At 40.2% G+C, this 13,092-nt stretch overlaps 1 protein-coding gene across 1 annotated transcript in view; it reads right to left on the reverse strand.

Annotated features, from left to right (window-relative positions):
• LOC137376907 (otogelin-like) overlaps positions 1–13,092 on the reverse strand; it is a 392,329-nt gene that overhangs the window by 158,352 nt on the left and 220,885 nt on the right. The window contains exons 30-32 of the mRNA XM_068045865.1: positions 11,751–11,867; positions 8,826–8,982; positions 815–841 (exon numbers count right to left, since the gene is read on the reverse strand). Coding sequence (XP_067901966.1) covers positions 815–841; positions 8,826–8,982; positions 11,751–11,867 — 301 coding nt within the window. The remainder of the gene's footprint in view (positions 1–814; positions 842–8,825; positions 8,983–11,750; positions 11,868–13,092) is intronic.

A 13,092-nucleotide genomic window follows, 5' to 3' on the forward strand; every position in this document is an offset into this window, starting at 1 on the left:
CATTTCCTTGGCATTGCTTTCGGAAGGCAACTATTCAGGATCCTTCCGCTCAAACCTCCTCTAGACACATCTTTTGTTTCTTTACTAGTCCCATTACCACTCCCTTTGGCCTTGCACCATGAAACCTTTTGTCATTTAATCAATCCTACCCTCCACCTTAATGCATACCTTCCCTTTTGTTGTTCTCCCCTCCCTCCCGTTTTCACTTGCTCAAAATCTATTACATTTCCGACTTCTCCCAGCTCTGATGAAAGGTCACAGACTTGAAATGTTAACTGTTTCTCTCTCCCCAGATGCTGCCAGATCTGTTGACTAGTTTCAGCATTTCCTGCTTCTAGTGCAATATTAATAGTTCCATTTGAAATGTAGAGAAGGCAAAATATAACATGAATTTGTAGTTCAGGTACATGCCAATTATCTAATGACCACAACCATAAAATTAACATTCTCGTGTTGAAATTCTGTTGTGTGATGTTAGGTGTGAATATTTATATAAATTCCAATGCTAAAATGAAAGGATTTATTACTAATATCAAGAAGCCCATTTCAATCTATCTATCCAGCTCTTTTCAGTGCAATTATGCTGGACAGTCAGCTTCCATGCAGTCGGTAGTTTTGATTTTTTAGATTTGAGTAGCAAAAGCTGTAAGTTATTTGAAAATTAACACTAATTGTCTATCAGTATTATTCCATCTTTCAACATGACAGTAATTCTTGTAAATGCAGGAACCACATTTAATCAAAAATACAGGAAAAAAACACCTAGTACATAACTGTTCAGGTTCACAGTTGCAATCAAAAAGTTTAATCTCACCTTTATTGTAATATTCACAATCAGAAGCTGAAAGATAGGAAAAGAACAGTTCATTGAAATTGTCTGCCATTTTGTACAGCCAAAATTTTAACAAGTGAATATAATATTTCTAAATTAATTTTAAATACTTCCCTCCATGGCAGACATCTTCTCAAGCAGAAAAGTTGGTTACCTGCTCTCAAGTTTTTGTCACTATTACCTGTTAGTCAGCTAGCAAGAAGCAGTTTGGGATACTAGCTCTTTATTTTTTCCCCTTTTTATTTGAAAGTGTCTGCTCTCCACAAAGAGAAAGTCCAGATTCATAGTTCACCATGCAAGTGAATTGTATAAATTTAAAGTCATATATGTTTTATACAAATAGAAGATTCAAAATAATACAATACTATTACAGGTGAGGTGGGAACAATACACTGTCAATTCAGTTCCATTATTCCACAAGTCACAGCATATTATTAAAGTTTCCAACCTACGGGAAATTAGCCAATTTAAACACTTTATTAACCCCCAGAATAAAACACACCAAACCAGGTATCTTTAAATAACAAATTAACTATTTATTAATAAACTAAATTTTAAACAATACTGAGATAAATCTGTCTCTGAAAAGACTTTATAACTTCTTATTCCTCCTAACCCTCATGCACACACACATACATTCAAAAACCAATGGTTAACGGGTTTTAAAAATGATGTTTTAAATTAGAGCTGTTTCTCAGGAATAAATAAAACAACCGGATTGTAAGTCCTGGTTGGTTACTTTCCTGGATCAGTGAGGTATCCCAGAGTCAAATAGTCAGATGCCACTCCATGTCTTCAGGCAAGTTGATAAACAGTCTGCAATGGATAGGCATTCAAGGCACTTTGTCTGCAGTAGGCATCACACAGATATTTCAACAAGGAGTATAACAACAGGTCTGTTTGGATTTTGAATTAGCAGTCTATCAATAGAAACTTTGCTGAGTTTCCAGAACTCCCAGAAACACAAAAGGCAACAGAAAGTCACTCCTGAGGCAGAGCCTTTTTGGAGACTGGAAGTAAAAGGGCATTTGCTACCTCCAATAATGCAAAGATTCCTTTCCATGAGCATTTTTTCTTCAGATGAAGCACAACCTGTAGGCCAATGTAGATTTTCTGCTGAGAGAGACAAATCCTTCCTTCAAGGACAGCATGCTTTGTTGGTTTGCCAGATCAAACTGGTTCTAGCCAGTTCTTACACACAGTCAAACTGATACAGTATAGCATGTGACCTTTCTCTCTTGCTGTTGCTTAGGAAACAGGTTTGCAGTTCACACACAGTTTCCAGAGAATATAAAAACTTCTCTCAGTCTTAAAGGCACACAGTTTTTAAACAGAGGAAAAAAACACTTTCATGACTCCTCCACCCTTGGCGAAATGAAACACCATTCTTAAATGCATTTCATTACAATGCAAAACAGAAACTGAATATATTTTCACATTCATGACTCAATTCACTCTACTGGTAATTAATAGAATTTGTCTTTGTACCATCGTTATTTATGTAACTAAAGCTTAAATTCGTGACAATCTAAGTGAAGAATTGGGTAGGAGTCTGCCTTCATTACTGCATTGACTTTTTGTAGTCTATGCATAGTTGGGTTGACATGTCAGGCTTTGACACTAAGGCTATTGGTGAACTCCAGCTGCTTTGACTGGGTTCCTTTAAGTTGTTTTCCAGCATGTATTGGATTTCTGCTTTTACTTGGGCTTGTTTATCTGGACTTGAGTGGTAAGGATATTGTTTTATAGGAATAGATTCTCCTATATCCACATCATGTGTCCCTAAGGTTGTACATCCTGGCTTCTCCCTACAGACTCTTTTAAATGTTGTGAAAAGCCTGGTTACGTCTTCATGTTGTTTTGCATCTAAGTACAAAAGCATATTGTCCAATTTTCCTAGCCATTCTTTATTTGCTAACCGGATTGTTGGAGGTTCAATCTGAGAATTGTCTAGGCCTCCTTCTGCCTCATCCTCACTATCCTTCACCTTCTCAACAGTTGTCATTACCTGACATATCTGTTCTGGCTTATCCTCCTCCCTGCAATAATATTGCTTTAACATATTGATATGACACAACCAATTCTTCTTCCGGCGATCAGGGGTGTCAATCAAGTAATCTACTTTACCCACTCTTTTGATTACTTTATATGGGTCACGGAATCGTGCATTTAAAAGTTCACCCTATAATAGTAACAATACTAATACTTCATCCCCTGGTTGAAAATTACAGGTCTTTGCATTCTTGTCTGCCCATTTTTTCTTATAGTTTTGGGATGCTTTAAGGTGTTACTGAGCCTCGCCGCAAGCTTTTGTGAGCCTTTTCCAGAACACAGGTTCATAGTCTAGTATTGAAGATTCATTCCTTTGTCCTAAGGCACTGTCTTTGATGAGTTTTAGAGGACATCTTACTTCATGTCCGTAAACCAATTCAAAAGGTCTAAAACCTGTAGACACATACGGCAAATAAAAGAAAGTCTAGCCGTTTATCCCAGTCATGCAGATATTCGTGACAGTATCCTCGAATTATTGTTTTGAGGGTTTGAAGGTATCTCTCTAAAGCTCCATGTGTCTGTGGGTGATAGGCTGAAGATTTTAACTGTTTGATACGCAAATTGCCCATGATTTCTTGAAATATCTTAGAATGAAATTAGAACCTTGATCCGATTGAATTTCAAGTGGTAATCCATATCTCGTAAAGAATTCGGTTAACTTTTCTACTACGACTTTAGCAGTACTTGTCCTCAAAGGAATAACCCCTGGAAATTGAGTAGCCATATCCATGATGGTAAGTATGTATTGATGTCCCGCTTTTGTTTTTGGCAAGGGTCCTACACAGTCTACCAATACCTACTAAATGGTTCCTCATGGGTATGGGTATTAGTGGTGCTGGTTTTATGGTAGGTTGCAGTTTTCCTACCATTTGGCATGTATGCCATGTCCTACAAAATTGCCTCACGTCCTTTGTAAGGCCTGGCCAGTAATAATGTTGACTTATATGTGATTTAGTCTTCCAAATCCCCCTATGCCCTGCAAAAGGAATGCCATGTGTCAACCTTAATAATTCCTGGTAATATTTAGATGGTACCACTATCTGTTTAACAACTGTCCAGTCTTCATCCACAGGTCTATGAGGCAGTCTCCATCCTCAAAACCCCGTCTTCAATAAAATAGCCTTCCGGAATTCCTTTTGCCTCAGCTTCTGTCAGAACCGTCTGTGCTATTCTATATAACTCTGGATCAGCTTGCTGTGCTGCAATTATAGAAGATTTGTTAGACATCTCATTTGGATTATCTAAATCCCCAAATAAGGTTTCAAATACTTGGCTATCTGTTTGTGGTGCCAATTTTACCTCTGACAATGGAACCCGTTTAGCCATTGCTCGGGTTACTACACAGGCAGGAAATATTCCTGGAACTTGTTCCTGTAATTGCCCGTTTCTTTAACTTCACTTGGTTTCTCTGTAATTATAGGAGAAACTGATACTTTTGATCCAGGCAAATCATTTTCTAGGTGTAGATCAATTCCCTCTACTGGCAAACTATGAACAACTCCTACAGTTACCATCCCAGATAATAGGTCACACTCTAGATGCACTTTGTATAAAGGTACGGGTGTATACTCCCCACCAATTCCATTAACTAAAACTTTAGCATTCAGGGAGTTTTCTGGTGGAAACATTATACCTTTCCCCAGCAAAAATGTTTGGGTTGCTCCTCTATCCCTGAGTATAATGATAGGTTTTCCTGCCTCACTTAAACGATATGAAGTTACTTTTCCCTTTGACAAGAATTCATTATAACTTTCAGGTATCTTAACCTCTACACTCACTTTAGTTTTTGTGTCTGGTTTTACAGCTGCCGTAAACACTGCAGCCTGGTCTACTGGACTGTCAGTCAGAGCTCTTTTCTCTGCATTAGCTTTCTGTACCCCAACAAGTCCTATGGGTTTACCTCTCAACTTCCAGCATTCTGAGGGAAATGATAATACTTCGGCTTGTGGACCTCACTTCTACCCTCAGCACCTTCCTTTCTGGCCTGAGGAGGTGATCCTGGGACATTCCCAGTTGTTCCTTCTTGTCCCCGGCTACTTGCCTTCCTTTCACTCTTCTACTTTCTGTCCTTCTCGGGTTTATGGGGGTGATGGACCAAAGATTTTGGCTTATTCACAAGCTTAAAATCATCAGCAATTTCTGCAGCTTGCCTAGCTTTTAAATCTTTCAGGTTATCTACATGAGTTCTCACTACTGAAGTAATGGAGTTTTTAAACTTTTCCAAGAGAATCAATTCTCGAAGGATCTCATATGTGGTTTTCAACTTTAATGCCTGTATCCAGTGATCAAAAGTAATTTTCTTCACCCTCCCAAATTCTACATACATCTACTCAGCCAATCTCCATAAATTCCAAAACTTCTGACAGTAACAACAGGGAGTAACTCACATGCAGCAAGAATAGCCTTTTTTGCCATCTCATAATCTGCAGAAGCCTCTTCAGGAAGCATGGCATAAACTTCATAAGCTCTGCCCATCAACCTTCTTTGCATAAGCAGTGTCCAGCTTTCCTTCAGCCATTTCATTCGTTTGGCTATTTTTTCAAAAGAAATGAAAAATACCTCTACGTCCCTTTTCTCAAACTTAGGAAGAGATTGTATGAATTTAAACAGCATTTTGTTGGGTTCTGGGCACATTCAGATTCTTCCTGTCTAGAATTTTCCCTGGATTCAAGACTACCCATTTGTCTTAGTTCTGTCACTTTTAACCTTGTTATGTCATGACTGCTCAAGACAAAGCACCCAGTCAATATATATATAATTCTGACTACAGTGGGAGAAATGCACCGTCAATTCAGTCCCGCCGCTCCACAAGTCACATCATATATATCTTTAAGCTTTCCAAATCAAAGAAAGCAGCAGCCGAATTGAACCAATCTAGTAATCCGGAATGGGGTGAACCGAACCAGGTATCTTTAGATATCAACAAATTAACTGTTTATTAAAAAACTAAAATCTTAAACACTTCTAAGATAAACCAATATCTAAACACCTTATAACTTATTTAAAGAATCTAACTCCCGCATTCACATACATATACCAAAATTATCAGTAGTTTGGTGTTTAATTAGCTGCTCGAAACATAGAAATAACAATAAAGTCTTTGTTGGGTTACGTTCCTTACGAGATGGAATCATCAATGTCGACACAGTTCAAGGTTGCTTGAAGTCTTCGCAGTTATCCGATGGGATCCGACGATAGGAATTCGGTAGTTCAGTTCAGCATTTGTAGCACCAAACTCTTCTTTTTCAGCGATGAACATAGCAGATCAACAAGTAGCTATTATTTTTTAAAAGAATTAATCTGGATTGACATTTCAGAATTTTGAGAGAGAATAATAAAAAGGGTTTAAATAGACTGAGGAAGAGCTCTCCTATTTCCTTCACGTGCCAGAACAGACTGTGCCTCGACTATCTCTGCAAAGCCAGTTTTCAAAGTCAAACGGGCAACACTGTATGTCCTGTTGTCCCTCTCTGTATGGTTGTATCCAGGCAACAAAGATGCACTTTCACTTGGTAATTTCTGAAGCTGGCTGCCTTAAAGAAGTACTGATCTCTTATAGCCTTAAAGGCACACTGCATATTTTCCAAGGGAAAAAAAAGTTTCATGACAACCATGACAATGAGGAGAAATTACTTCACCCACAGAGTGGTGAGCCTGTGGAATTCACTGCCACAAAAAGCAGTTGAGACCAAAACATTGTATGTTTTCAAGAAGGAGTTAGATATAGCTCTTGGGGCAAAAGGGATCAAAAGATTTGGGGAGAAAGCGGGAACAGGTTACTGAGTTGGATGATCAGCCATGATCATAATGAATGGTGGAGCAGGCTCGAAGGGCCGAATGGTCTACTCCTGCTCCTATTTTCTATGCTTCTATGTTAACCTAAATTCCCTTTCTTCTCTTTCTCTCCTAAATTCAAGTTTCCTTAATTCCTTTTCAGCCTCAAGTTTTGCCATTTCTATTGTTTTTTATTTTTCCTGTTGAAGCTCCAGTTGCTTCAACTGTAACTGAATTTTAGCCAATTCTAGTGCAAAAACCCTCTCACTTACGATCTTCTTCTTCCAATTTTTGATGTTGGGCTACAACATCAATTATCTCTGCTTTTTTAGCCGCTGATTTCAATTCTAACCCCAACTGTGCTGCCAATTCTTTTATTTTAACCTTAGTTCAAGTTGTCAAGTCACTGAGGGACACATTCACCTTTCCCAGAAAAGCTGCAGTAACTGCTAATGCCATTCTGATGACATAGCCTTTACCCTATTATACAAGAAACTGGTTCCTTTTATTTTTTTCCTCTTCCAAATTATTACGCCCCTTATAATTCACGTAATTGGCGCTGGATTTGGATACCGGACGAGCCCCCAATTAATATGTTACAACCGAGGTGGGAGCAACACAGTGTCACCTCAGTTCCATTACTCCACAGGTCACAGCGTATTATTAAAGTTTCCACCTATTGGAAATTAGCCAAATTAAACACGTTATTAACCCCCAGAATAAAACACACCAAACCAGTTATCTTTAATTAACAACTGATTAACCATTTATTAATAAACTAAATCTTAATCAATACTGCGATACATCTATGTCTGAAAAGACTTTAAAACTTCTTATTCCTCCTAGCCCTCATGCACACACACACATTCAAACACTAACAATTAACCGGTTTTTAAAATTGTATTTTAAATTAAAGCTGTTACTCAGGAATAAATAAAAGAACTGGATTGTAAGTCCTGGTTGGTTACTTTCCCGGATCAGTGAGGTGTCCCAGAGTTGAATAGGCAGGTGCCATTTGAAGTCTGCAGGCAAGTTGATGAACAGTCTGGATTGGATAGGTGTTCAAGGCACTTCGGCTGCAGTAGGCATCACACAAATCTTTCAACAAGGAGTGTAACAACAGGTCTATTTAGATTTTGAATTAGCAGTCTATCAGTAGAAACTTTACTGAGTTTCCAGAATTCCCAGCAACACAAAAGGCAACAGAAAATCACTCCTGAGGCAGAGACTTTTTAGAGACTGGAAATAAAAAGGTATTTGCTACCTACAGAAATTCCTTTCCGGGGTCTTTTCCTCTTTAGGCAAAACACAGCCTGTAGAGTTTCTGCTGAGACAAATCCTTCCTTCAAGGAGAGCATGCTTTGGTGGTCTGCCAGATCAAACCAGTTCTAGCCAGTTCTTACACACAGTCAATCTGATACAATACGGCATGTGACCTCTTTTTCTTGCTGTTGCTTAGGAAACAAGATTGCAGCTTGCACACACTGTTCCCAGAGAATATAAAAACTTCTCTCAGTCTTAAAGGCACAGTCTCAGATTTTAAGCAGAGAGGAAAAAAAAACACTTCAATGACAATACCAAATCGTGCTTCTTACAGTTAATGTTTCTATTGAAAAAAATAAAATTAAGATAGCAGTGTTTATAAAAGTAAAGGAATTGCAACCAATATTTATGTTCAATATGAAATAGGTTCCTGATATTGGCTTTAAAGTTACTTTCTAGTTTTAAAATTATACTTCATAAAATTGAGACAATGAAGGCTCCATTAATCTGACTTGGAATGAAACCAAAATAAAATCTGAAAATTTCTCATGTGCTGTTATAGGCAAGAGCACAGAATTCCTGCTACTGAGCGTATGCATCAATATAAAGGAGATGAACTCCATACAGCTGATAGCATCAGAAGCACAGCTTTCCCTGGGTTCCACGTGGGACATGCAGAAGGCAAGTTCCACTTTCTCATTGTTACTCCAAAGAGCAATCAGGAGCAGTATGCTGCAAAAGCAAAACGAAAAGGCAATCGCATTCACAGACTGCAGGTCTCCACTTCAGCACCTCTGTAATAAAGGGACAATGATGCTTGGAGGTGTAGGTCCCTGCTTTGAGCACTGCTCTCCTGGGGTCGTTGGGGCAATCTAAAATTGTCTTCTGTAGTTGCTCTACTTACGGCAGATCGCAGGGGTTCTCCAATCAATTGCAATCCCGTGTTGACAACACATGTGAGCATATGCTAACACGCTGGTGCAGAAGCACTCACAATCTCCACCTCGGTTACAAGCACATGTGTCTGTCAAGCAGTTGGAATAAAACCAGGTAACATCAACCTGAATAAGTTTTTAAAAAAAACATAAATGGTAAAACACAAGAGGATTGGGTCCTTTACAAAATATGTTATTAAACAGGACTGGAAAGCCAGTTCATACAATATCATTCTTACTAACAAATTTAGACTTGCTAACTTTTGGCTATGCTACCATTAACTGGTTACAATTTCTTTTATCCAGAAAACAGCTTTCCAAAAACTACAGAGTTGTCATAGTTATGGGTTGAAGATACAAGATCATGATTATATGCAATGACAATGAAAAACAAGTTTACTTATATAGCATGCCTTTTAGCCATCTGACATAATTCCTTTGACATTAACCACCTCCCAGTTAACGTCAGACCACCAAACCTTCCAAGCTGATATAGTCAATGGTGCCTCAGGCATCATCCCTCTCCACTTCACAACCTCCATTATTACGTTCTCTCCCAAAAAGCTACCTTTAGATCCTTCCCTCCTCCCCACAACCTCCATTTTCTCTGAGGTCCTCTGAATTTTACCAGCCCATCGACGCCGTGGGTCATGGTGGGGAGGCCCATAAAATGCTAGCAGGAGCGGCCCGCCATGACCCACGATGCCGGGAAGGCCCCACCGGATAATAGCAGTGGCGGTGAGGCCTTGGTGCAGGCCCCCCACCACTTGGTGGTGGAGCCTTCATTAAAATATTTAAATGAGCATTAATAAAATTCAAATTAACTTACCTGCCGATGGCAGCCATCCCACACCATTAATTATTTATTAAAAGCAAATGAATTCTAATATCCCTTTAAAAATGTAAATTTTTGCTAAGGGCTTGAAGCCCTTTAAAAATGGTGCCGAAGCCTGCATGATGGCACGGGGTGCAGCGACCGCCACCTCTACGTCATTGGGAGCATGCTGCCCTATTCCTCTGCAAACTCTCCCTCAACATTCCTTTAACAATTTTACATACCTTTAAAATTGCCTCTCAGACACATTGGCCAGGGGTTTATGGGAGCCGGCGGGAAATGAAAGGTGGAACCAGAAGAGGATGGCAAAGGCCCTCCTGCTCCGATTCCCGTTGCTGTAGCGATCTCGCACTGGCTGGCCAATTAATGTCCAGCAGGCGAGGCGACTGACCACTCAGAGGACGGAGGCGGGCATTGAGGCGGTGGCCATGTTGTCACCTGATACAGAAGTGCTGGTGCCATGTTTAAAGGGCCACAAGTACCCAAGCCCTGATGCAAACGTCCTTTGCTGCAGCACTCATCCCTGCAACCATCCTCTGAACAGTCAGGCCTGCAGGCATCCTTGGATCATTGAACCTCCGGCATCCTCGGATCATTGAACCTCCAGTACCCTCCGAACATTGAACCCTTCAGCATCCTCTGAACATAGAACCCTCCAGCATCCTCCGAACACTGAACTTTCCAGCAGCCTTGGCACAAATCCACACCTCCCTCCCTCTCTGGCTCTCCTCCTCACTGGATGACCATCCTCCTAACTGAATGATGCCCATGCCAGTCTGACTGGGGAACCTGCTGCAACGTGGATCACCCCACCACCCCCTCAGGTCTCTCTCAAGTGATTCCCCTGCCAGGATCATGTCCCCTATGTGCTCACATTTAAATCTGGAGAGGCCCATAAAAATCAAGGTCTATTGCATCGTTAACTATCTTAAATGGCTGTCAATTGCTCATTTTGAAAATGCGAGTGTCTTCCCCATGCGACTTCCCGTCCATCACTCCTAAAATGCAGGCACGGTGTGATGACATCAGGTGGCCGAGAAGACACTATCCCATGCAACTTTACAGCCCCCCTGCCTCCATTGCCATCCGTTTCTACGGCGCAAAATCTGGGCCATCATTTGCAGATTGAAAAGCCCAAGCCTCTCCAGTCTTTCCTCATAACTCATATCTCTGACACTAGGGATCAACATTGCAGTTTGTTCTGCACTAAATTTCTCTTGTTTCTTGGTGACCTCTAATAGGGTGACCAGAACTAGACACTGTACTCAGGGTCTCACCAGAACATTGTAAAATTTAATCACAACTTCCTCTCTATTTTATTCTACTGTTTTGGCTGTGTCGTTCAACCTTTATTGCTAGGCATTGGGTGGACTGCCCACTCTTATATTTTGTTTGATTCCACTGCTCCTCCTAGAGTTAGACAGACAACCCAAAAGATACAGAATGAATCAATAAACCAGAATCTGAGTATTTGACCAATTTGCATTGAGTTTCTGGTTGCAGGCACACTATTAAAACAAAAGGTGAACTTCACCTCTGTACCAACAAACAGGACTTGACGCTTCCTGATTCCCAAGAGGCAGAGTGAAACATGGTACACATTTTTACTGGTCCTCCAATAGGGGCTGGCAGAACATTGGTAAAGTGCTCGGTCAGGCTGCAGGCCTTTAAGGTCGCAACCCAAGTACTGCTCACTAAGTATTCAACATCAACATAAAAATTAATTTTGTCAAGTACTGTTGCTCAACTAGGAGAGACATAAAAGGAAAGATGATTGTGTGAAATAACCAATGGAATGTGACAATCCTATTCTTTCACTGCTGCAGTGTCAATTATTAATGAAAATTCCATATCACTTTTTCCCACTTTCTTGGAGTGGAATGATCTGGGAAAAACAGGACAGTATAATGCTGCAATAGTAGAAATGGGAGAAAGACATCAATATAGCAAGCAATGTATTTTTCCTATGCACATTCCAATTATACAAGATATGAAACCACAATTGGCACTGTGGATAATATTTGAAGAGAAAAAGCCAGTTGTTTGGATCAGCACTCACCACTGGGTGGCAGGGTTCAAACACCTCAGACAATAATATTCCACATTCCTTCTTAGCAAAAGACTCCCGGAATGGGTTCACATTGCATGGATTACGGATGTCAGGGCTGTTCGCACACTAGGAAAAATTAAGTAACTGTTATGAAGTTTACTAATAAGGTAAACAAGATGCATCAGCAATTTTTATTTTTCAACTGGATTTGAACACAATTTTGGAAACTGTTCACTGCTAAATCCAGGGAAACTACTTTTAAAATTTCACAGGGTATGAAAGAAACTCATATTATAGATTTGCTGCAGCCAATTTTAACTCGTTCAGTATAGCATAAACAGGGTGGTAACCTTCAAGACGTGTGATTATGTTATAACGCACAGCAGTGTAAGAGCTGTGATGTAACACACCATGTGACTTTTGCTGTGAGGGCAGCCTGAAGTACTTGTGCAATCTGTGTTTGCGTGCAGAACTATCCTTGAATAAAGAACACACATTACTTTGTTACTGATCTCGTCTTGAGAAGTCAGTGCCTTGTGTGTGGCGGGCTGTTATAGATTCCAATTAGACTCGATATCCACGGAGATTTTGAGGGTCAGACTTCTCACATCAGGAGTAACTAGGGAAGGTCTGAACATGCAGGACAAAGTACAGAATAAACAGTTCCCCGATTGAGAGGTGCATCGAGCGGATTAGCACCATAGTAATAGTAGGCCACTGGGTCGAGCATGAAAACGGGTCTGTGATATTACTAGCTCCGCAATCCAACGGTGAATCAAGGAAAGGGTGAGATTTAAGGCACAGAACAGAGGAATAAATGCCTTTGCTGTTTTGGGTCATCAACATTTTTAGTGCCAGAACCACCCTTCGTGGGCGGGCAAAGCACATGTATTGGGCAACAGTGCCATACCCTCCAAGCCTGGTCACAAGTAGAATTACTGGCAGTTACTGCTGCAGTATTTCTGTCTACCTGTACAGCAGATTTCTTTTAACTTCACACAGAGTAATGTCAGTGAGTTATTACAAGAATGACAGCATAGTTTCCTGCCATCAGCTGGAAAGCAAATTACCTACTGTCAGAATTTCAGCTCTTCAGGCAAAGAGTCGAGCAATGTTTTGTCGACTTAGCAGTCATGGAACCAGAAAAGCAGGCAGTGGAACCTAGATAAGTGTATGAGAGAGAAAGGAATAGAAGGATATGTTGATAAGCTGAGTTAAAGTTAGGTGGAAGGAGGTTTGTGTGTAGCATAAACATAAACGTAGACCTGTTGGGCCACATGGCCTGTTTTTGTGCTGTAAAATTCTATGTAGCTTCAAAAATGAATGTGTTAGGTGTGCGAAAGAAGCAGAG

Source organism: Heterodontus francisci, chromosome 14, assembly GCF_036365525.1.
Source record: "Heterodontus francisci isolate sHetFra1 chromosome 14, sHetFra1.hap1, whole genome shotgun sequence".
Taxonomy (NCBI): domain Eukaryota; kingdom Metazoa; phylum Chordata; class Chondrichthyes; order Heterodontiformes; family Heterodontidae; genus Heterodontus; species Heterodontus francisci.